General features: G+C 39.4%; 1 protein-coding gene across 1 annotated transcript; it reads right to left on the bottom strand.

The window, feature by feature from the left end:
• Positions 1-321: 321 nt before the first annotated feature.
• On the bottom strand, positions 322-25388 carry LOC104950975 (ankyrin repeat and BTB/POZ domain-containing protein BTBD11-A-like). Its single transcript, XM_010777604.1, has 5 exons — positions 25373-25388; positions 23460-23609; positions 6357-6567; positions 1907-2059; positions 322-502 (listed from the first exon to the last, which is right to left on the bottom strand). Exons 1-5 carry the CDS (start codon positions 25386-25388, stop codon positions 322-324), a joined length of 711 nt encoding a protein of 236 aa, XP_010775906.1.
• Between the last annotated feature and the right edge of the window lie 93 nt (positions 25389-25481).

The following is a 25481-nucleotide window of genomic DNA, read 5'->3' as shown; positions in this document are numbered from 1 at the left end:
CCCTTCTCATTATGTATTTATGAGGTTTCTTTAATGGACGTTAGAAATGCTGACACTCATTTAAATGTTGGGTTTAGTTCATAGTTAGGATATTAAGCAAGTTTCATCTTGACTGAGTAATGAAAGATTATGACTTTAGCAAATATGCAGATGTTGTATTTGTGTGTTGTATCATGCCATACACCTTCAGAACATTGCATGAGCCAAGCATCTGTTTGCACTGGGATGGACGGCCAGGTAATACTTAAAAATCCATTTTGGTTTATATCTCTGCTCCTCTGCTGTGTAGGTGTGTGATGTTAATGATGTAGCTCTGTGTAGTTAAGTATTCCCGACCTGTTCGCTCATGCTGTTGAGGCCATCCGGACCCAGCAGGTTCACGGCCTGCTTCACCAGGTCCGTCCGTCCGCAGTTGAGCATCCTGAAGCCCAGGTCCTGCAGGAACTTGGCCTCTGTGGAGGCGGCGTCCAGCTTCCTTGTGGCACAGAAACAATCCTCTGCTCTGCAGAGGAAAAATGACTGTGAGTGACTGGGAACACTTGTAGCTAAACCTCATCTTTTGAAGTTTAAACACTTTTTGCACAGCAGTAGTTTGCCGTGCAATCAACATAGTATATCATTAAATAAACTTAATATGCTTTTATCTTTAGTGATTTAGGTATATTTTGATGCAAATACTTTCATACTCTTGCTAAGTACTTGCTTCTGAATGCAGGACTTTTACTTGTAACAGAGTTCTTCTACACTGTGGTAGTAAAATATGTATGTACTTCTTCCAACCCTGGCCAGACTCTGTTAGAAAAACATGAGAAATTGTGTTTAGTTCAACTGATGCTATAAACATTTATTATTCCCATTAGAATTCTACTTTTACAAAGGCAAGGCTTAGCTTTAAAGCAGACACACTTGCACCGAATACAGGCACTAAACAAATGGAAAAATTACAACAATCAACAAAAAGGTCATTATGGTGAAGAGACAGAAACAGGACTTATAATAATAAATGCACTGGGATGTTCGAGTATAATTCAAGTACTGAGCTCTTTGCACATTTTCTTATATCTATCTACTTCCCTTCATTCCTAAAGTAGCTTTTCTCCAGGAAAAGGCTTTTGCTATGACTCATTATTACTCATTCCTGTCTCCCGTAAAGCCTCTTAATCCGAGCTGTGAGCAGCTGTCACTGCTGATGTTGCCACTGGGTCACAGAGGAGCCGTTTCATCATGTTTGTCAAATGTTACGAGACAATTATGCCTGACATATGTAAAGTGATGTTAATTGGCAATTCACACCTCTAACCGTTTCATTTATTATTTCTTGGTGAGTATTTGACATTTGACTCTTAACCCACTGACACAGAAACAACGTCCCCGACAAACATTGTGCCAGGCTTTGTGACTGCTGGGCCGTGTGAAGGAGAAAAGGAGGAGAGACAAACATGCAGAGAGAAGATTTATCCCAGAGTCACGATCTGCCTCGTGTGTCCTTCTTGCTCCCAGAGCTTACAGCCAATCAGCTCCCTGCCTGCTCTATTGTCTAGGTTTGAGTCAAAGTCAACTTTATTGTCAATCTTTCAGTTTGTGTGTACAGACAGAGAGATCGAATTACCGTTTTCCACAATCCCGAATATAACAAAGATATATAGAAATATGTATACAAATATATATATATATATACCTGTATATATATACACACACACAATCTACAGACACATTTATACATATTTAGACATAAATAAAAGCACAACAATCAATATATACAAAATAACAGTCACTTCAACAACTTTGAGAAATGTGCACTAGTCCAAGACTGTCGTAAATAGCAGCGTAAAAAGTGTCTGGTTTGGGTTTGAGTGTCTGTGTGTGTGTTGTTAAAGTCCAGCTCCAGACAGCATAATATTCTTACTTTATTTGTCTGGGTTCACAGTCAACTCCGGGCAGCAGCAGCCTGGCGGCCTGCCTCACATCGTCGCTGTCCACAGAGAAGCTTCTTCGATGCTCCGTGTGAGCGACCGCCACCCGGATCCACTCCATCAGGGGAGGCAGGACCAGGAACGGCCTGAGGGGGAAACAAAAGTTTGTTCAAATGTGCAAACTTTACATACATTCTTTGCTTATGCATCCCAGATAAGCCTTTTATGCATCTGATGGAAAATTAGAAATAAAACTGGATTTAAGGATACAAAAAATTACTTTAAACTATTGAGAAAAAGGGATTTATCTGTTACTTACAATAATACCACATGAATACACTTTTTCCTATCAAAGGTGGAACAGGTTGGGGGTTTTTTTCACGTAGGAGATTTCAGCTTTTGAGCTCTTTTAAGCTTTTCACAGCTCTATTGGTCAGGATTTAGTAACATTCTTCTGATGAAGGAGAATGACCGATACTTAGAGTGTCAAGGTCAACTGAAGCTTTTGAAATAGCTTTAAAACATATTGTGGTTTTCGAGCATACAGTCATAAATATGCACATACAAGCTATGACTAAAACTGTACAAAAACACAGAATCATAGAGGTCAGGTCACATTAGTAGAATGATTAACCTGAATTTAGTATGTCAAAATGAATAAATACCACTTAATCTTTAAAACACACTGCTGCTATGTTCACCTTAAAATGAAATCACCTGACAGAGACTGATAGCACACAAACTTTCTAATGAATGATGCCCTTACAGATAACTGAAAAGGCAGCCAAACCAAATCAATATTCATAATTAATAACTCACCACTTCCAGAAGAGGAAGATATATGGATACTGCAACCGCCCTCAACCTCGTTATTACCTTCTTTAATCAAAATCAGTAATGGGTCTTGCCTGGCTGACATGTCCTTATTTCATAATTTACTTCCAGAATGTGTGTGTGTCGCAAATCACCTCATCTTTTTCTCTCTTTATTTGTTCTGTCTGATGTTCATCTTTCCCCCCCACAGAGCAACAGCAGCGACATTCAGGTCAGTCATTCATCAGACATTTAACGTCAGTTCATCACTATTAATCAGTTAGCTTAGCATTATGAAATAGCTATCCTTATCAAAAGGTAGACAAAATCCGCCCCCACAATCCATGAGAAAATACGTTTTCTTTAACAAAACAAAGACAACAGACTGTTTTACTCGACTTGATGGAGTTCATAGATCTGTGTTACTGATGGCAGTGTACCTTCAGTCAATCCTTTACATCTGTCTAAGTGAAGTGATGACAAAAGGAACGTCTTTGGTATATATATATGGCTTATAAAGGCCTTTGGAAGTCCCTATTATTAAAGCAGATGAAAAAAACCTTTCACTAGCTTGATGTTGTTCCTTTTTGTACTCAACCATTATTACTCTGACCCTATGAACTCAACTATTCAGGATACATTTAGAAGCACGTGCACTTACAGTAGTTTACAGGGAACATTCATTATAGTGCAGCTGTATGCCAGGGCAGGTTTGCCTTCACTTACTGTACGGGGCTCAGTCATTGGTACATGTTCATATATAAAGCCATGGTTGGTAAACTCCCATCGTATATCTGCTCTCTGATCACACAGAGTTGCAGGTAGCTATTGCCTGAGATCACATGATGTGGTCTTGTTACATATGCCAAGTGCAAGGACTGACTTAGGTACGAGAGCTTTTCTGTGCGCAGCTCCTCTTGCTTGCTTGTGTGTAAAATAATTGAAACTGAGATATTTGGTTCCATTGCGACTCCTGACATTTCCCTGTGTGTGATTTTTTTGATTTTTGCTGTTGTATTTGTTGTAAAGTGTTTTTATTGTAAAGTGTTTTTATTGTATGTACAGCACTTTGGCTCGACCAAAGATCGTTTTTAAAATGTGCTATATAAATAAAACTTGATTTGATTTGATATTGCATGTTTTTAAAGCTCGGATAGTTGAAATGCTCTTTGATACTGTTGGTACTTCTAAATGTCGATAGGTATGTAAATGTAGCCCTGTAAATATGATGTATGACGTCCTTTATTGTTTTATGTTTCATGTGTAACCTACTTGCTGTAGGTCTCCCTTGAAAAATAGATCAATGATCTCAATGGGACCTACCTGGTTCAAGAAAGGTTTGAAATGAAATGAAGAGTAGCTCTGACTCACTAGATCTCAGTTTAAATGTAATAAGACTAATGTTCCTTTAGGGCTTTTAAAACCACGAAGCAGATGCACATTAGGAAACCTTAAATTAAATTGTCCAATTTCATGTTCACAGTCAGTTCAATTATATTAGGAACCCATCAGTAAAGGTCCCTGTAGAGAGTTATTCCTTCATGACCCTTTGGCAACTACAATTTCTAACATTTCTTGAACAGAAGCACATACCCAACTGAGAGAAACCATTTGGGATTGTTGTGTTTACTGTGCATGCAGCTGCCTGGTCCTTCTGTGGTTTACTGTGAGCACATGTTTAATCAAGGCAGCAGCTTTTATATATTGACACACTGTGTTTGACTTTTGTGTGAATCAGATTCCACCACCAAAGCTATACTCGTCTCTACACCTACAGTCTGCCAGGAAATGTGAACTTTGGCAAGGGTTTTAAAAAAAGAAAGGTCTCTGCTGGTGTTTAGCAGTTGGCTGACTAATGTGCAAACCTCCTCCCTTTGCTCAGAGCTTATGCTTTAACTGATGTTTGCCTCCCCAAAAAGACATATCTGGCTGTTGAAAAAGAGGGAGGGGAATTTCATCCAATGATTCAGACGGCAGGCCTGCAGCGACAACCAACACCCAGAGCTGCCAGTGCAGAAATCCCTCCTTGGAAACAAACGCCTGGGCCAAAATACAGATTATATCACTACCTTAAATCTCCTGCAGCTCAATTGCTGTTTAAAATTCATCTAGATTCTTCACGTTTGTTACATTGTAAAACAATTGGAGTAATACAAATATTTTTAGCAATTTATCTCCCCTACAAAGGCATATTTCAAGCTTCATGTCTTTATGAGGATCCCCATTAGTACTAGCATGAGCACTGGTGTTTCTTGGATATTTCATCAAGGGTGGAAGTGAAAAACATCCTCCCACCTTTCAAGCATCATGAAGCCAAAGGGAAATTAACCATCAAACAATTTCCTGAAGGATGAATAACACATTTCCATTATAAATAAATAGTAATGCATGACAAAGATACATCTAGGCCTTGTCTGAAATGACCTTAAATGTTATACTATTTTATCTTGTGCTTTCAGTGGTCTAAATTCCAAGAAAATATGGTATTAAAAAGAGAATAACAAACCCTAACTCACATAATCATATTCCCCCTCACTCTTATTCCACTTTTTACTCGGCTTCAACCTTTCAGCAGAATGCTAAATAGAGTTTTCTCTCCGTGGGACAGAGAGCCTGCTGACATGTCACTCCGCCTGACATTCCCACTGCTCCCCAGGGACGTCAGGAAGGAGTTTTTATCTCCTCGGATTGATGGAAAAATCTGTCCATCCGTCCATCCCAGTGAAGTCCCGTTCCCATCAATCTGATCGGGAAGTGTCACCAGCCCACGCAGCATCTTATACAGTCTAAATATCTGTACTAACCTTTTAGTCCAGTTGAAATTAATCTAGCTCAGGAGCGGCTCTCACTGACAGAGGCAATATGGTTGAAAGGATATATGTGTTTACCTATCAAGACGGAGAGCTTTTACAGTGTGTAGAGTGTGCCAGAAATGTTGGTGATGGATGTTTCGGGAGATTGGATTTCGACTTACACACACATTTCTCACCGAAATCATCTTACTGCTTGATTTATTGCCTGATGAGGGGAGGCGAAGTATAATATATCATATTGTACAAGTTAGCTAATTGACAATGTAATGGATCAATATGGCTCTTTTTTTGGCTCTTTGGGAAACTTTGGTGTATGCTGTGGCTTGTCCCATTTTAAACGCCCTCAAAGCCAACATGGGTAAATGTTTTAGAAGGGTTCAAATGATCCTTGAGGGAACTTTTACTAAACCTTGTAGTTGTTTTGTCTGAATAATACCAAGTAGTCTTGATGCATTTTATTTGTCTTACGAGGTTTAACATCAACCACATATATGAAAGACTTGAATGATTTTGCAGTTGAGTTACATGAAAATATAATTTTGTAGGCGACAAAGAATGGAAAATGATGTTTATCTCAACAAATTAAACAGCCACTTCTGTGTCAACATTGGTAGCCAGACCTACTGTACATGGCATTGTGTGTTATATATATATTGATCAGAAGAAGTTTCCTCTAGTAGCATGTCCAAAACCAATCCAACACCACATTATTTACTTGGACTTAGATATGGATTCTTGGTCCACTGCAAACAAGTTTTCTGGCAATCTGTTCTTGGTTGTAGACCAAACCAAAACGTGTGGTTTCTGTTGGACTCACCTCTCGGTCTGTAAGGAGACTTTGGAGGGCTCCACGTTGGGGTTCTCCCACTCCATCTGTGGGCAGTGCATGAAGTAACACAGGGTGTAGAGGGCCTCGGGCTCCCAGTGCACTGTGGTGTTGGGGGTCTTCTGGTGGACCGGGGTCCCGTTGCTGGAGTTCTTGATGTGCAGGGGCTGCAGGTGGTGCATGGCCCGGGATACCAGATCACCTAGAAGATATGTTCATACATGAGAATGAATAAGTTCCAGAAATAGAAACTCATTAAAGAGGACGTGTAGCACACCGAGGGAAGATCCAGTCATAAGGTTTTTCCTACGCATTGCTATCAGAGCACAAATTCATTTTCTCCACCACTCCTTTGTCACGAGAGTTCTCGCAGCACTTATGTGATGGAGTAGAGACTCACTCCTTCATTTGCACACCCTCTTAATCATACACATATACCCACACAGGCCTTGCTGAGTGGGGTATTGCTGCCTTGAAATGAACTCTTACACACATCATGCTTCTCTCTCTTATGAGTAAATTACTAAGGAGGATGAGCTCTTATTCTGTCCTCTTTAGTTCTTATTTTTCTCCCACTTTCCTTGTATGATCACTAAGAGTGTCATAGGGAAACTACTATACATTAGTCAGTGTGCATGTGTGGGTGCAAAATCTCAAATGAATGTGGAAAATATTTTTTAAACTTGTGAACTTCCTGTCATGAGAAATGTGATAGTAGGCTAGGAAAAACACACATAGAATATCTTTTGAAAATGAGACAAAGCAAAGTTAGCCGTGCCCCCCTGTTTATAGGCCTTGAGCTGAGCTAAGCTAAGCTAACACCTAATGGACATATATGCGAGTAATATCAATGTTATAAATACATTGATATGGCCAATGATTTGCAAAAGGGTGGTATTATCCTTCAAATGTGGACTTATTTTGTATTTAAGGTTTGCTTAAATGTTGAGATAAAACAGAATGCATCGTCTTACAAGAAAAAACAAATGTGTATTTTAGGAGACATAACTCAACATTTTTATTCTGTGCATTTTACAGTTTATTCATGATGGAGAACATTGATTCCCAAGATCTTGAGAGCTCAAACAAAATAGTCAGTTGAAACCTGAGTAATCATTATATATATTTATTTAAGAACTATTCCTGATTATTGTCTATAATAACTTTGGTCTATTACTTTGAGTATGAACTTATTTCCAGCCGCAGCAGGAGCAGCGAACAAATGAAAGCCATTTTCTAATAGTTTGGAACCCCAGAGGGGGTTTTGAAATTCAAAGTGTGGAAACCTGTGAACCACAGCGGCAGATACTCAGCACTGACATATAGAGAGTCATTATTCTCTGCTCTAGGATTTTATCGATGAGTTCATTAGTGATGCATTTGAGAATAACGATAAAGCTCTGGAAGGGGGAAATACTGCAGTGAGAGCCTGCAGTTTCGATTTCTCAACAAAAAAAAGAATATCTCCATTGATCTGTTTATTTACTTAGATGTTTGAGGCTTACATGAGACTCTGCATTCAGATAGAAAACATCACCGTACTGTGAGTTTATGCATTGTCTTACTGCATGCACGACTAATAAGTGAATGAACAACTTGTGTAAAAGTGTGAAGCTCTGAGCTGCAGCACACCCTCTCTGATCCTGTTTGATTGTTTGTTCCAAAAATACCCATGCCCTGTTTCTATGATTCAAGATGTGTGGCGGGATAAGACTTCCATCTTCAGGTATGACTTAGGCAGAAAATGACTAAATCATTTTTGTCCAAAGTGCTTTTTGTAATTTGCCATTAAAGTTTTCTCCATTTACTGTTTTGTCTGAGCACTTCTGACTGGTTTGAAAACTTGTGTGCACTGAAGGTTGGAGGGTTTTTGTTGTGATCAAACCACATCCAAAACAGTCCTGAGAACGCAGATCAGTGGGAATTGTGACTGGTAAATACTAGAGTTTTACATTTATAGCTTAAAGGGGACCTATCATGCAAAATGCACTTTTTGATGTCTTTTATACATAAATATGTACATTTATAAAAAAAAAAAAACCCTCTCTCTTTTCCTCCGTATCCAAATCTCTAAAAACGGGGGTACAAGGGCGCTGATCCAGATTTGTGTCCGCTATGACGTCCTATAAAAAATGTGGACCCATGGCACTATCAGAAAGTTGCTATCAGAAACAATGCCCGACTGTTTTAGATGTAATATGGTCGGTGTTTACATTAGCATCGCTAACACTCAGAGCTAACCAGTACTGGAGAGCATGTGTGTGAAGAAGCTGGAAATAAAAAGGAACTCACCGGCAAGAGAGAAAGCCTTTGAGCTCCATACGGTTTCAGAAATAATCCTTGATAATCCATTATATGACGTTTCATCCCCTCCTTTTTTTTTTTTTAAAGCTTTATACCCCAAATCAGCACTTTGGAAACAGGAAGTGAAAAAGAGGGATATGAGGCATGGCTAAAATGGGTGATCTGTTTGGTATTTTGAGCAAAACACTTCATAGACATGTTTTTTATATATTTATATATCTGAGACCTATGCTATTGCCTAAAAATTGCATGATAGGTGCACTTTAAACATTTGATCCTGTAGAGATAAAAAGGTTTTAAATGGCAACAACTGAGATTTTCCTATCATTTAATTCGGAATATTCCTCAACCTGAACCCTGAACCCATCAGAGGAAAAATGACACTTTGCAACTGTGATCTTTATGTTTTTTTGGAAAGGGAATGAAAAAATGTTGCCAGATCAGAAACCACTTACTAATCATAAGACAAACACAAATGCCAGGACTGCTCCAATAACACAATGTAAGACAGTATTGAATGTTTCCATTTATTGCGATTTAAAATCATTTGGGCTTTAAACTGCTGACTAAACATAAGACGCAACTAAATAAGTCCTCCTGGGCTTTGGAACGAATTATAGCAAATCTTTCACAATCTTGTAACAAAAAAAATCAATAGATAACTCATTAACTTCAACAATTGTTATCTACGGCTCCCCGGAAACCACAGGAATAAATGTGACATGGTTCCTCGCAGCTTGTTTGCTGGGCATGTTTGGTACTCAGCAGCACTTCTGAGGAAACATCAACCAAGCGGATTAATTCAGCAAAGAAAACCTCTCCACTCCAGGTACACAGAAAGTCCCCATGCATGCTCCTCAGTGTGAGTTTACGCAGTGTGCTACCGGCCTGACTATTAAGGAGATTAAACAAGGAGGGCTGAGGTGTGCATTTAATTTACAAAACCTCCTGCTCAGTGGGAAACTAAAAATGCTAACCACCAAACAGAAAGCAGAGGAACACCAAGTCTGTCGACGCTCCCTTGAGGTTTAAAAAAGAAGGAAACAAAACTCTAAAACCAAACCATGTCAATAAACAAAAGGCATTTATTTTTCCAACCACAAAAAGCAAATGTGTAAACTCTCCCTCTGAGCCAGCGCATGGGCCGATAAACAAGCTTTCTCTTCATCATTAATTGTGACTTTGGTTTTGTCAGCAGGACAACATTTGTTCTGTTCTCCTTTGCTGTAAATATTCAAGAAACACTCCTAGGGATCATGCTTCATCTATTTTGCTCGATCACAGGGGAGAGAATAGTTTCTTTCTTTACTCCTTGCCAAGTCCTCTTCTCTTGGAAGGACTCGTTAAAAGGACAAAAATGTTCTTTGTTCCTGAGACAAAAATGTATGACATGATAGAGCAGAAAGTCCCTGCTACCTTAAAATGTCAACACTGTGAATTCTGTCATAGAGAAGCTATGTCATTAACTTGTCTTTCTCTACTGCATTACAAGCAATAGATAGGAATTCATGTACAACAAGAAAAAAGTCAAAACTCTTTTCACTACTTTCTCAACAGTCAAAATGGTGACTATCAATAAGGCTTCGTATTACTTTGAGATACACGCTAATGCTAACATTGAAACATGCTAATAGGGGGAATTTTAACATGCTGATACTTGGAAAGGTTTAATTGTCGCCATGTTCATCCGCTTAGTAGAGCAAGTTAGCATGCCAACAAGCATGAGTGGTGCAAAAATAATTACCTAATGGCTTTTTAGCACTTTCAGGTTCCCTTGTCTTGAAGTCAATGTTTTTTAGAATGATGTTTGGGTTAGATGTCTGAAATAATGTATGTGGTTTATAAAAGCTTACAAGATTCAAATATTTTGTTCTGTTCCATAAAATACATCAATAAAGATGACATTCGTGAATGTCTTAGACTTTTCTGTGTCCGAAAAATGGCCGTCGCTAACAAGTTAACATCATCACACCGGACCTTAGCTGCCTTGGTGACGTGAAGTCATGTGAGCGTGATGTAGTTTATTTATAGCCCAGTGTTTTTACTTGAGGCATTTGCATTTATGCTTCAACTATTAGCTTATCCTGCTAAGCAAAACATTTCAGCATCAAACATTTGTTTGCCAAAGAAACGGGAACATTTGATTTCTTCCGAGGGACCACTTGCGATGCTAACATCTGGGTAGGCTCAAAATAATACGTCATCACTGCAGCACTCTATTGTCACCAAAGTCATTACGATTCACCCTTATTTATTTTGGTTTAATAGTCAGTAAGCAGGCCCGTAATTCGAGCAGACAAAGTGCAATGAGCTAAATGTGAGCGGAATCAGATGTGACCTGAGATTATCCCGGCGAGACAACAGTTGTGGCCCTTAAATGAGGACTGAGATGGAAGATTCCTCAGCTGTCCGCTGAAACACTGTCACGGCCCACAGCTCCCCGCAGGCCGCAGCGAGGACATTTAATCATCACTCGCTAATACGACTCTGCCTTTGGGGCACATTAGCAATTCCATGGCAACTATTAATCACAGTCAATTACAGAACACGTCATCATGCATTATACCGATGATAGGTTGGGTCCACTCTGCATCCCAACATCCTTCATTCCCATATTTTCACATGTTTTGCCTTGACAAATATTGTGATTATTGCAATTTGGATTTTGCTCTGGTCCATATTGCGATTACCAGCCCTATTTGCAGTCCTAACTGCTTTTAAGACTATATTTTATTGTTCTCATCTTGGTATTTTTTTAATCTAGAGTAATTTACAGTAACCTGAAAAGGATGCATTGAAAGGCTGAGCGACCATCTGGAGTTTTTGGTGTCAACAAGCTTAACAGGAATAAAAGAAAAGGAAAGATATAACTGAACATGTTCTTTCCAGAGTTTTCTCCAGGCTCCATAGAGGGCGGAGAGGGAGGGTTGGTCACGAGGGTTTTTATACACTGAACTCTGTAAAGTGACACACTGTTCTGACTAAATCCAAGCAATATGGAACAGCAGCAGGACACCATCTGCAAAGGTGGGGTTAACACATATGAAGAGCCAGGCTACAAATGCTAAACAAAGATGTATCCGCTCTGGGTAAAAACAGACGTCAGTGCACCATTAGTGACATTCCAGCCATTATACTGCGATGAAACACCGCTGAAAATATCATACATTACTCACATGGTTTGTTCATGATTACCAAACAACACAGTACATATAAAACTTGAAAAAGACGAGATAATACATGAACAAATATACATTTTGATGGCATACTGCACAGATAGGTGAATGCTTAAATATCTTATAATGTTTAGACTGTATTGATTAATGATTATATCTCATTTCAAAGGGATCAATCTCGTGGAATCACTGTATATGGTAGCATGTATCTTTGCACATCTAAAGAGCATTTTTTATCCTCTTTTAACTTTTTTTGTCAGGCTAATGTATTTAATCAGTTCAGCCAAGTTTCTTCAACCCTCTTTCCAACTGCACCAGTTGAATGTATTCAATAAAAAGAGAAAATCTATCATGCCATGTAACCATAGACTATATGTAACATGTAACATGTAACACAAGCCTGAATAACAAGTTAATACTTAGCTTGTGATGTGGAGCATCAAGCAGCTATATCCATATTTTTCTGTGGATTTGGCACATAAAAACTAAGCAAATATTATTTATTTATCATTTGGCCAGAAAGATGCTCAATGTAATGCTAATGTTGCTACTTGTTAGATGGGTGTGTAAATAGACAAATCTTTGCTGCATGTAAGTTATAGCAACATGGTGCCGTTCAAGGATTGACTTGTGAAGTGTGTCACTTTTCCAAAGGTATTTTGAAAAAAAATATTTTTATTAATGCAAGCACATCATTTTATTTCCATCATATGCTATCTTTTTAATGTGCTTTTCCTATTTTCCAAATTACTTTTGGGTATTTTATTTCCATTTAATTTGTATTGTTGTAATAGATTTTATTTAGGCATTGCAGTGACCAGTGTATGGAACTGGAGAATGCTGGACCCTGAAGCCAACCCTGCAAAAGTCTCTAGACGGATACACCAGAATGTTGCGAGTAGTACTTAACATCAGCAAGAGTGTACATGTAACCAACAAGATCCTGTACGAGGGAATACCAAGGGTGAGCGAGAAAATTGCAGCCAGGAGAATGAGACTAGCAGGACATTGCCAAAGGCATCAAGAGCTGCCAGCCGGCATCGGTCACGAGGACGTCCCGCACAAACATACGTGGACGTACTCAAGAATGACGTAGGAGCACAAAGTACCAATGAACTGGCCAGATGTATGGAGAACCGGGATGACTGGAAGCAACGATGGAGGGCTCGTCTGAGGACGACCTAGAGAGAGCAGTCCTAATTTTAATACAGAAGTAATAACTTGTTATAGTGCTGTATAAAAAAAGTAATCATTATTATTATAAGAATTCAAACTTGGTTAATGTGCAGTTTCTAAGCAGCTACCTCCTGGCAGAATATTTTATCTCTGGAGGTGGGGGTTTAAAGAACACTTGCAGGCAGCAGCAGCAGCAGCTTGATGCCATCTGTTTTACCCCAGGATCTATCTACATAACAGTAGGGTACAGAATAATTCATTAAAATGTTTAGTTTTCCATTACCTTTATCTAAAAAGTATATAATATTCATTTCAGAACTCTACTTGTATTGAAGTATCAGGGTCTGCCAGGGTCAAACGTTCAGAGTTGTTGTTTTTACCCCCCAGGCTCCCTGGAGGATATTTTGATTAAATAAGTGGAATGAAGATCCCATGATGCAAGATGCTGCAAATATCAAATGCTGTTTCTGTATTATATGTGATAGTTAGTGCTTCAGAAACAGTTACAATTTCTTATTTTTTGGCCATTACGGCGTCAAACAGCCCCCAGAGCAGCTGTGTTTCCTGGACTGATGACTGTGAGCCAAAGCAGTGACACATCACCAGAAATGCTCAGTGCACGGACCAAAGAAGTGATGGCTCATTTGTCCCAGAGCAACTATGGTGACATTGTGGGAAACAATACCAGACTTCTCTCATCATCTTGTCTTAGTTCTTCCAGATATTTCCAGTCAGTGGCAATGGAGCGGGAGATTACACAAACGGACTCCCTCGCTCCATTGTCATCATCTTTCTGGCAACTCACAGGAGGGGACTTCTGAATGGCTGCTATTTTATTCTGTCTAATGGCTCTTTTAGGGACTTTAATGGCCCTTCTGTGAAGATCTGCAGCAGCACCACTGGGGCAATAGTATTATAAATAATACAACTTTCCCATGTGTGGGCTTGATTATCCAGTGTATCAAATGTGCTTAAATAGCACTGCACCAGTCATGTTTCAGCTGAGGGCTTTTTTTGTTCCTTTTTAAGATGTGCTTCCCAATCACATCTCCGATGGAAATGACTATTTCTGCTGCCTACCGAAACACAGCAAACAATCTAATTCAAATTACCATTTTTAAGGCAAACTCTATGTACTTGAGTGAACTGCAAGGCAGCAGCTCATTACAGTATGTGTAGAGAAAAACGTAAATGCAATGTAGAGAACAGTAAGGTATAATATACACAAACAAGAAACTCTGTAAAGTTGCACTTGCCAACGTCACCATGCTAATTACTGAGCAGGTTTGATTATGCTTATGTCCTTTTTTTGGTAATTAGAACAACACACAATGCACAGCTGAGGCTGATGGGAATGCCATTGGTTTACCAGTGTTCAGTGAAGGTGACGTTTTTTTCAACCTGATGATGACACTAATGGAAATGTGAGAAGATGACCAAAGTCATTATCAATCCACAAGTTACCTCCTAATAATGCTAAATAAAAGGGTTTTCCTTACAGTACATGAAATGGAAGTGTCTACTTATAGCAAATGATTGATGAGTCACTGATAAACTGGATGTGTGAAGCCAGAGGATGATACCCTTCTTATGACAGAAGTTCAGTTAAAAATACAAACAGCTATTAGGCCCTTTTTGTGAATTCCTCTTTCATCGAAGCAGTGCTGCAAACAGCTGCCTTTATTTGCCTCTAAACAGCTGCCCTGTCTTTCTCTTTTTTGTTTTCGGAAACAGTGAGGTGAAGCAGTCTGTTCAATTCACCGCCTTATTACCACAACACTTCCATTAGCCTTCTGGGCTCTCTGTAAAAACTCTAATTTAGTGAGCTTGCATTATCTCTCAGCAGCACTGCTGTGAAGTCTACGGCCTAATGTCCGTCGTATTATTGCAGCAGGGCTTAAGAGTAAAGTGGAAGTTAAATTTCAGCTTGTCCAGAGTAGTGAAGGAGCTGAGAGAGGCAAGCTCAAGTATCATCAGCTCTCACATGTCGGGCTGATGGGTAATAATGAATTAATAAAGCACATCTGCCTGTGGGTGTTGTACCCCTCCTGAGAGGTGTCACACACTTGAACACTCACAGATGTCGGTTCAGTGGCGTGGACTCATCAGCCTCGTTGAAAAATACGATACGTTCAATAGACTTTAATTAGAATCCAAAACATGGGCTGCCCGACAACATGGCAACAGCAAGATCAAATTAAGAAATTGACAAGGGACGTCAATGGAAGACGCAGACCTGAAAGACGAGCAGGAAACAAAGTAATCAGCTTAAACAGCAATTTGGTGATTATTAACTTGAAGAGTCCTCAGTCCATTCTTTGTGTCCTTGTGAAATCTCTCAAGAACATGACAAGGAGAACGCGTCGTAGCTTTTGAAATTGGTCCTGTGTTTGATGTTGTGTAAAAGTTGTTTGGCCGTGACAGATCATTCTGTAAGTGAGTCTTTGGCTCTCCTTCGCTCTACCCCATTCGCTGCTGCCAGCCAGGTCTCCATGTGGTGTGTGCTCAGTTGGTAGGTAAAAGGCTGGAGTCTCTATTCACCATCCGTCTAAAGGACACGCTGTAATGCTTTTAAAGAGAGACCCAAGGTGATTAACAAATACAAGAAAGCAAAGTTGATACTTGTCCTTGTTGGAAGTATTCCTTTTGGATAGTCGATGAAAACATAGTTTATTTTTGCCAATAAAAGTCAACAAAAGAAGAGTGGATACAAATACAGCTGTCACCTCACCTGACATCTTGTAACAAAGAGCACAGTGCAAATACACAGTCTGAGGTAGGTCTCAGAAAAGTCGACCATTTAATTTGAAGTAATATATGTAATTGTTTGTAAGTGGAATTGAACTAGCTATAGTCATGTGTCACATTATAAGTATTTGAAATATAGTCGTTGGAATGCTGTTAAAACTAGTTTATGCATTTCTTAGAGGTCAACTAAAATATTGTTTGTTTCATATATCGAGCATTCAATTTATTTAATTCTTACATTTGTAGTTTCTTGTTTTTGCTTTCAGCTACATTTTACCTGCTTTGACCTTGACGTTTTTTGACCTTGAAATGACCAACATCATGCTTACAGTAGGAAAAAACAACAATGCAAACTGAGGAAGGAACAGTGTCTGAGAGATTTAGCCCAGATAAAGTGGTTTAAGATCTTCCTTTTGAAAATACTCGATTTGTTGCACAAACAGCTCTTTAATCGCTTTTCTAATCTTTTTGCAGTACTGTGCTGCGATGAGTGAGTGGGATCCTGTGGCAGGTGTCGAGGGACATTAAACCATTATACCATAATGAATCCAGCTTTGCATAATTACTGCAGCAACGGCCTACAAGATTTTCCAGCATGAGTCTTTTGTGCGAGATGAAGAGGTGTGTGTCTGGAGGATTGTGAGGAGGGTTGTTTGTGTCAGCAAAACCCCCCCCCCCCTCCTCCTAAATAAAGGTGCTTGGAGACAGATAAGAAAAATGGCCGAATGTGAAAGCATCATCTTTACCGCCAAGTCAACAATTTTCTCAAGCCATGGCGTCTCTAAGATGGACGGACATGGAGCGGATGACACTGCAGACCTCTGAGAGGACAGAGAAAATGAAATGAAGAGGACTACATGACAGCAGGGACCTTTCCCAGCACATTGAGATACTGCACGTCTTTGACATGTCTATTAGATAGAGACGTAAAAGGACATGAGGGTGACATTATCATCCGTAGCCACAGTGGTCAAAAGCAGCAGAGAAAGGCAACCTTACAGTTAAAAACACATCACCCGATTTCTGAATCCATAAGGCTTTTATCAACTTTTATCAATTTAAGAGATAAGAAGTCTGACTGATTCATTTTCTTCTTTTTTCTTTTCTATTACCCGTGCCGAGAAATGGGTCAGATGTGAGATTAGGAAAGATGATGCATGGTGAGGTCTTTTAAATCTAATATAATGAAAAATGAGAATGGCATGGACGGTCTCAAAATGAAATGTAACACCTCCCAGCAAATCCCATTGCTGAGTGTGAGTGTGTGTGTGTGTGTGTGTGTGTGTGTGTGTGTGTGTGTGTGTGTGTGTGTGTGTGTGTGTGTGTGTGTGTGTGTGTGTGTGTGTGCATTTGGTATAGCTAAGCCATTAGCTTTCGTCCACATAGTGAGTGTGGGACAATGGAGCAGAGACACTACGAAGGTATTCTGGAATATTAATGAAATCCTTTCCAAATGTAAGGTGCTAAAGAAGAATAGGAAGGGTTAGCTTATTTCAAATAATGGTCTATCGTCATAATAATGTATGTTTACAGAGATACATTTGAAGCACATGCACAGCCAAGTCAGGTACTCAGTTAGCAATCACTTCCTGGAGAAAGAGAACGAACATCCCATCGCTATGCAATTTTCTGAACCCTTTTAAGCCAGTGAGTAACTGGTGCGGCTCTGCAGGCGGAGAGGGATTCCTCTTTGGGAAATCCACTCAACCCTGAAGAATAAGCACTTTTCCTCTCTGCCTGTGCGCTGTACAATACACAACGACTCATTTTCAAGCTAGCAATTGTCATCCCAGAAAATACAGAGCGTGAGATGCCTGAAAGTGTAAAGCTCATGGGATATCAAAAGAATCTCCCTAGAACCTAAATTATGTATTTAGTTGTGAAATAAAAAGCGACAATTTTAAATATGACAAATTGAGTGTAGCTTCAAGTTTATTTCTTTAGATTTCCACTGTAGTAACAGCAAGTGTAGTTTAATGTGAAAACAGACTGTCCTTGAGCAGCTTTGTTAAAAAAGACAAGGATAATCTGTTTATACATGTAAGGCGGATAAACGTACTGTTTTGATTCGATTTTCATTAATTCATTTGATTTTCATTTGCTATTCAAATGTTGTGTCCGTTACCTATGGTAGCAACCAGCGTATCCTGCCTGTATCTACTTACATAAGTAATTCAAGCGCAACACGTGCTAAGGGTCTGCCAAAAGCCTCTCGGTAAATAAGTTCCACCTGTTGACGTATTTGTTGGTAGAGTATAAGTCATAAAAAAGCTCTGTATAAAAGTCCCCGGTAGAAACTGACAGGAAATGTTAATGTAAAACACCTTTTTTGTATCTATAGTTAAAGTGGACCTATCATGCTATATTTTAATAATATAGTGTAGGACCATACCTATATAAGGCATATTTATACTTTTTATTTTTCAAAATACCAAACAGATCATGCATTTTAGCCATTCCTCATTTCGCTCAATGTAACACTGTCTTTGCATGGGCTGATTCTGTGAGAACAGCACCATCTACAGGCCTGGCATATGTACTACAGCGTCTCCAGCGCTTTCGAACGGCAATGTTCGTGGCTGTCTCCTCCTGATTGGTGGAGTTGGCCCAATAGCCGTAGCGCCACTTCTGTGACGTCATAGAAGTGTTAAAATCTGTATCAGTCTGTATCAGATCCGTTGCAGCCCCTTTTTAAGAGATTTGGGTATGGAGGAAAATAGAGAGGGTTGTGTTTTCTGACACTTGGTGAGTTCCCTGGAACACCGGGGACACATATTCATGTATAAAAGACGTACAAAAGTGCATTTAGCATGATAGGTCCCCTTTAAGTTAAGTAGCAATTCAAAAAGTAACAATTGAAGAGTTTTTGTAAGTCAGCCCACGATAAACAGCTCTTCAACTTCAATGCTTTTAATATGAAGCAGCAGCAGTAGAAAATGTTTTTTAATTAGCAGTATTGTAATCCAACTCTGACACAGCTGCAGGGCAGTAAACAGGGAGGCTGATATTAATGAGACCAAATTAAAATCTTTGGTTAGATGCTGCATTATTGTATGAAGAATTATTTTTGACTGACACAATGCAAGTGTGATATGATGCGATCATAGAGGGAATTATCATTAAATATATCAAAATATCTCCAAAAAATATATAAAAATGATCCTGTTGCGACTAAATAAGTTTGTTTTTGTTATTAAGTCTGTATAGTACCATTTGAAGGCCAGGATTCTACTGAAAAAAAGTATAATTCAGAATGTTCTTTTAACATAATTTGCCTTTACTAAACATTGCGCATACTGACATTTTGATATTGCAATTCTGTTAATTGTGCAGGACAATAATAATAATAACAGCTACTTGATAGCTTGAAAAATGCCAGCCATATATACAATAGAATCAAATATGCGGTTTCTTAACTGAAATCTTAAGAATAGTGAATTCTTTGAATATTTCCTATGTGGTGGTGGGGGGGCCCCCTAGCTTCAGGAATGGAGGGCCCCGTTGTTAGAGGCCTGCACTGTATTACATTACGCCGTTTATTTGACTAGTGGCTACTCTGTGACCCTCATGGCGGCCGCTGTGCTGACAGATGAACGGCCTCCCTCCGCCACACCTGGTCACAATATGTCAGCTCAGCGACACACACACACACACACACACACACACACACACACACACACACACACACACACACACACACACACACACACACACACACACACACACACACACAGGGAATAGATATCCTTCATGGCAAGTGTCATTAAGACATGAGGAGTAGTGTAAAAAAACAGAGCTCAACTCCGCCATCAGCAATCTGCTTTTATAGCCCAGACCAATAAATGAAATATGATTAGGGAGATAATGGTGACCTCAGAAAAAAATGACTTCTTTCCACCACTAGAGAATAAAATTATGGATAAAGTGATGAATGTTCCTCTTCTATCATCCATTCATTATCGAGCAACTCGGGTGTGAAAGTGCCCCGACAACCAGCTCTGAGTGGCTGCTTAACTTTAAAGTGATCTTGTTTATTGTTCAGATATAGAGCTAACGGCTTAAAATTGATTTAAATCTAAACAATGTAATTTGTAGAAACCAAGCATCTTTTTAAGAAGGCACACAGCATCTGACCGTGAAACACCTGCTCGCCATCATCCGTTTGTTCTGGTCTCTGCTGTAATATTACAGCGTTTGTAGCATTTGCACATTAACCTATCATTAGCATGATGTTTGTTATTATGGACATTAGCTGAATTATGTACATAAACCAGGCATCTGCTGAGACAGCCTCTACAAACCTACACATACACTGAGGAAATATGCAGATTCTCACCATTTGGCAGTAACCTGGTTTCTATAAACATATGAAAACAGGAATCCTAGTGTTTTTAATTCAATTTATAACACACAAAAGTGTTCTGGCCAGAGTTGTTTAGATGAATATTTCAGTGCACCACCTTCCTCCAACTGGCCCTCACAATCAGTGCCAACGTAATGTCACATTGATTTGAAGTGGAGCTGCAGCAGGAGGAAATGTCCAGTGTGCATTAACAGCCAAACACACTTTAGCAGTGTCTCTCACTAAAATCACTCTTAACAACTTCCTCTTACTGCCTAGCTCTAAAATACAGATGAAGATAGTTTTTTAATTAAAATATCAGTTACAGCTTTAAGAGACTCCAGGTATTCCCTCTCATTTGGTAGCTTGTATGCAGACCTATCAAAAAACTGATTTTTTAAAGCAATCATGAGTCAAATAGGAGTAATTAGAACCTTCATGGGGACTATTTTTTATGTTGTGGAATTATACACATTTGTTGCTGTAGTTAAGACTTTAAACACACAAATCCTTTAAAGAGGTGGAGAGCGAGGTTGCTATCACACTGCTGCACTTTAGGTAACAGGCAACTGCTCTTTCAGGTTTGTGCACCTTTTTCTGATAAATAATAATACAAAAGTGTCTGGAATAGGATGCGAGGGCTCTAGCAAATCTGCTCCTTTACGTTTCTAGCACAGGCAGATGGTAGAATATGCTAAAAGTTGCACCTTTAATGCAATCTTCATGTACTTGATGAAGCAGATTCACACTCGTCATCCTTAGAGAATCGTACTCTGTAGATCAATCTGTCCACATAACGCCACAAGAGGAGGATATTATGCCAAAGAATCCACAAAAATGACTTCCAGCAGCTGGCATAAAACGTGTTACGAGCCACATGTCGATGTCTGGGAGTGTGGAGGTGAGGGAGTCCAACACACGGTGCATCAAACAGGAATCAAACAGCAACCTGTGCAGCCTTTCTGATGGACAGATGTACTTTACTGCTGCATGGTACATGCCACGGACAGTGCTGCTTCAGAGCCAGATGTAACCTCCAGGAGTGGGTGGAGACCAAACCAGAGCTTTAAAGATATTTCATATTGGACTTCCATTCAGCAGATGAAAATAAATACAACTCTACATGTTAATGGATGTGTTATATGTGTAAATAGGCAGGGGGGTGCTATATATATATACAAAAAAAACACCTTCAATTTCAGGGGGGGGCGTGGGGCTCCGTTGGCAGCGCCCCTCCAAGACAATGGTAGGGGAAACACTGGTTCAGGTGATTGCATTTTTAAAAAGGATATTGATTTTAGTCGTTAGGTTGTTTTATCAACATTGTTATACTGTAGTGTCTGTTATATATATTTTTTTGTCTAAATTCAATAAAGAAAAGGATATCCACTTCAACTCTTTCGCTAGAAAATTCAATTTGTTTACTAAATTGTTCTTAGGTATTCTTTCTATCTTGCTATTACTTCTCATGTTATTTTTATGTAAAAACCTGTATATAACCATGGTGATCGTAGAGAATAATAATTCGTTTTTCAAGACCCTCCTGGACCTGACAGGCAGCATCACTGTTAAGGTGTTGCATATACTAAAAACAAACACATACAAATTTGGAAGAAAATGAAATAACAGATCTGTCAAATGACAAATACATGAATGTATCCGTAAAGATAGCATATTTAATTTAGTTTCCAAATTCAGACGTGGCTTTAGGGAATGACAGTAGGAAAGCTAACTGGTTATATTGAATCCAAGAGCATCATAAATATAACTGCTTCACAACGCTTTACAAACTGCTTACAGGCTCAATCAGTGACAGAGCAACTGATTCAGAAACTAAATCCCTGCTTTAAATGGATGATGCAAAGTGAATCGCTGGTTTTAAATGCACTATTGACCCAGAACAAACAAGAAAGATGTGCATGGACACTGTGTTACATTGCAGATTACTAGGGGGGACAGCATGAGCTAATATGTGACTGTGGACAGGGTGAGGACAGGGGTGGGGGAGCAGATAGTGGGAGTTAAAGGTGGAGTCCTTCCTTTCAAGCGGAGGTTAAAAGCCTTTGAGGCGGCGACCTTGGTTTTAAAGGTCTCCGGGTGTGACTCACAAACAGGTGTCAGCACAGCTGTAAGAGTCAGAGGGGAGGGAGGGGGAGATGGACGAAGGGACAGCAAAGAGGCGGAGGGTGGGTCAGACCACCATGACAACAGGGAGGGTGCATTCCTTCACTCTGATGGGACTATTTGGCAAATAAATCGTTTCTTTAGTTGATCAGATGTATTGTGCATAACAATTACAACGCTGAACTATACATCAATATTTAATGTCTTTGAATTTCACTATTTAATGCCGTTTTAGGATACTTCCGCAAAAAGGTTTAACATTTTAAATGTAGTATTCAAAGAGATCATTATGGGTCACTTTAAATCTATATAATATGTGTTGGCTGCTCTGAGAGAGGCAGGTTTTATCTCAGGTTTAAGGCTCCACTAAAGGATGGTGTTTGATCATTAAAGAAAAACATCAGTCTTAGCCTGTTTTATATAGAGAGAATGAAATGTCTGTGATCTGCTATGTGTGGTACATTAGATGAATCTTATTAGTTGTGACTTTCGATTGAGTTGGCATACCTCAAATGCCAGAGGGAGCAATTAAATGTCATCCATCATCTCTCTGGGGATGGTCTTGCTACACTTCTAGTCTTATGCAATCACGACTTTCCATACAAATGTTTCTGAGAAGGTTACTGGATCTAAGATCATCGGAATCAACATTTAAATATCTTACCTAGTATAGCACGCTTTATTCAGCAAACATTTTCGGGATTATGTTACATTACCTCAGATATTTGCAGTGTCATCCGGGCATTTTCATTCTTTTTTGGTAACATGTACATGTCAAAATGCTTGGTAAAAGCTGTTAAAGCAACACAGCACTGTACATGAAAATAGATTTTTGAAGAGTCCGTTTTTTGTGCTTCCATAAGGTAAATATGTATAATGAGAAGTAAGAATCGGGGTAGCATATTGAACTGTACACCTTGAGGAAAGTATAAAGTGGTAGAATGCAACTTTGTTCATTTACTTAGCAAACAAATGTCAGGGCCATTCACATCTGATGCTGAAGACAATGTGAGTGACTTCCGGCCATATAAACGACTTCCTGTTATCATGTGACCAAAGTTTCATAATTAGGTGATGTCCATGTTCTATCCATTTGCTCTAGATAGAAAAAGTTCAGCACATTTTATTGCAGCTATCTTCAATATTTTGGAATAGAGATGGATGTGAGTTTGGTCATGTCTCTAAATGGCACTGTGTTGGGTACACTGATGGTTCTGTACTCACTCAGCTCTGCGATGCTGCCCACCCGGGTTGCGAGCAGCGACTGTTCCAGCGTGCGCAGCTCGGCCTGTGAGTAGCCCTGACCTTCGCCCCCCCGCCCCGAGCGCTGCTGGTCGCGGTGCAGGTTCAAACTCTCGGGCAGGCTCAGCACACCTGCAAGGCAAAGAGAGCACAGACAGGAAGCATTTATGAACACGTTTTTGGTGAATATTAACATCTCTTTATCTGCAGCACATTTCGGCCTCCCACTTATTATTTTGCTGATGTCAAATTAATCACCAACGCTGTGAAACAACAGGGGAATGCAGGCTGTGAAAAAACGTCTACCGAAGCAGTGGGAAACGCAAATCAGCACTTTTGGTTTGATGTTCTAAACAGAGTAAGTAAACTGGATGAAACACAACATTTAGAGCATCAGAAGAGGGGATACATGTGTGAAGTAAAGCAGGGAAGAAATTGCAGGTTAACAGGAAACTATATATTTGTTGGTGCAAACCTCAGTACGGTTATAAACACAACATTTCAATGAATTGGAAGCTGATTAATTACATAAAGAATTATTCATAACATCAAAATGATTGCAATAGCAGCCTCGCTCAACATCTTTGAAATAAAATGTTTCTACAGTGATTTTTTGAAGTTTGATTTCACTCTCCTCTTGGCTTTACGTCCAATTTGTTATTCCTAGTTCGCGAATTGAAAATGTGATATTGTTGCAATGTTTATTTCCATGTGATCGCAGGTGTGTTCTGTCCCCCCCCCCCCAAACAAGGCCCAGCAGATGATGCTGGCCGACGATGATTAATCCATTTAGGTGGTGTTACTGCAGCCAGCCTTTGTTTAGCTGCAGGGAGAGACTTGTGACGGATGGGATATTGAGTTTTTCTTTGCTACAGGAAAACGGGAAGCAACAGCCCGCCGAGTGCTAATCCTAATGACACGGCGCAGGGGGATCCGCCGTTTCCCAGCAAACACTAATTACAACATGGAGGCACTCAGTCAATTTGTCTGTGTGAGGCCAGCATGTCAGACCAAACACTCCAGCTGCAGATTCCTCCCAACATGTCCTCTCCTCACAGTGACCAGCCCCAGAATTCCAGTATTCCCCAGTCAGTGTCCTGCCCCCTCTTCTTCCCACAGCCTTTTCCCGGAGGTCAGCTTTATTTGGAGCCTCCGATAATGATAACAACAGATTTTTCTATTACTGTTTAACCACTGGACTGTAAGGATGGAACAGCTGCTATTTGGGTGTGTCTCAAACGGAACTAATTTAAACATAGTGCATGTTTTGTTTGAACATTGCTATATTTTGAAGAGAAGACTCCCCTCTAAGCAGTGATTGGTGATTAGCAGGAAGGAGAAGATATTTGGATGTAACCAGAGGTGGAAGAAGTACTCAGATATTGTACTTGAGCAAAAGTAGAAGTACTATTGTGTAGAAATACTCTGTTACAAGTAAAAGTCCTACATTCAAAATGTTCAAAACATACTTGAAGTACCAAAAGTAAAAGTACTTATTATACAAATTGGTCTATTTCAGAATAATATATGACTTTGTATACTGCAGGGTAGTTGGTGAATTATATTTCACATCATTAATTCAAATATTTGAAGTAACTAAAGGTATTGAATAATTGCAGTGGGGCAGAAGTACAAAGTAGCAAAACACGGAAGTACTCAAGTAAAGTACAAGAACATAACAATTGTACTTAAGTACAGTAATTGAGTACATGTACTTAGTTACTTTCCACCTCTGGATATAACCACAACTTTTTATACATTTAACTTTTCTTCCAATAGCATTTAAATGACTCTTTTCCAAGTTTGATTTGGAGCTCCCTCACACTAAAATATAGACAGTGCTGTTGAAGTGGTTTTATGTAACCAAGACCTTTACAAATTGAACATGCACCTACATTTGGCCCAGTTCATCTTTACATCTTGTCTTTTGACCTGCAAATCGGTTTTACAAACAGAATATATGAATAAAGAAAACAGAAGGTCATAGATCAAGACAGACTTTTC

This window comes from Notothenia coriiceps, unplaced genomic scaffold (assembly GCF_000735185.1).
Source record: "Notothenia coriiceps isolate Sejong01 unplaced genomic scaffold, NC01 NC01_scaffold00000339, whole genome shotgun sequence".
In the NCBI taxonomy this organism is placed as follows: Eukaryota; Metazoa; Chordata; class Actinopteri; order Perciformes; family Nototheniidae; genus Notothenia; species Notothenia coriiceps.
This window is presented reverse-complemented; position numbering and strand designations above follow the sequence as displayed.